This window comes from Aptenodytes forsteri, unplaced genomic scaffold (assembly GCF_000699145.1).
Source record: "Aptenodytes forsteri isolate BGI_AS27 unplaced genomic scaffold, ASM69914v1 Scaffold76, whole genome shotgun sequence".
NCBI lineage: Eukaryota > Metazoa > Chordata > Aves > Sphenisciformes > Spheniscidae > Aptenodytes > Aptenodytes forsteri.
Genome location: NW_008794444.1, coordinates 2,678,486 through 2,679,125, shown reverse-complemented (window position 1 = coordinate 2,679,125; position 640 = coordinate 2,678,486). Strand labels below are relative to the sequence as shown.

At 62.3% G+C, this 640-nt stretch overlaps 1 protein-coding gene across 1 annotated transcript in view; it reads left to right on the top strand.

Moving 5' to 3' along the window:
- Positions 1-2: 2 nt before the first annotated feature.
- The window catches only part of GPR137C (G protein-coupled receptor 137C), a gene marked incomplete at its 5' end in the record, with an annotated part of 17,020 nt that continues 16,382 nt past the window's right edge, over positions 3-640 (top strand). Inside the window, one exon of the mRNA XM_009289889.1 lies at positions 3-191. Within this exon, the coding sequence (XP_009288164.1) occupies positions 3-191 (189 nt within the window). The remainder of the gene's footprint in view (positions 192-640) is intronic.

Here is a 640-nt window from a genome sequence, read left to right as displayed (position 1 = left end):
GCTACCACACGCTCTGCCTCTTCCTCTGCCTGCTCTGGGCAGCCCTCAGGACCACCCTCTTCTCCTTCTACCTGCAGAACTCCCTGCAGGCCATCCGTCTCCAGCAGCCCTTCGCCCACTGGCTCCTCTACTGCCTGCCCGGCTGCCTGCTCTTCTCCAGCCTCTGCCTCCTCAACCTCTATTTCGCTGAGGTAAGTTTGGTGGTTTTTTTTCTTTTGGGGAGGAGTGGGCGCGCCAAACCCCCACCCTGCAGGACGCCGGGGCGAAAGGCTCCTCTTCAGCCACCCCCCCATTCCCCCCCAAACTTGGAGGTGCACAGAGGTGTGCCCTGAAGCCAGGCTTTGGGATGAGATGGAGGGGTGTGTGTGGGGGTGTATGGCGGCGTGCCCTGACCAGGCTCGGTGGGAGAGGGCGCTGAGAGGTCTGCCCTCAATGTAGGCTTAGGGGGGCAGGTTGGGGAGATGCAGGGGTGTGCCCTGAATCCAGGCTTGGGGAGAGGCACAGAGACTATGCACTGAATCTAGGCTCGGGGGTGGGGTGGGATGGGAGGGGTGAACAAAAAGTGTGCCCTGAATCCTAGCGTCGAGGTGGTGGGGTGCAGGGCTGTGCCTTGAATGCAGACGCTGTAGGGTGGCACGGG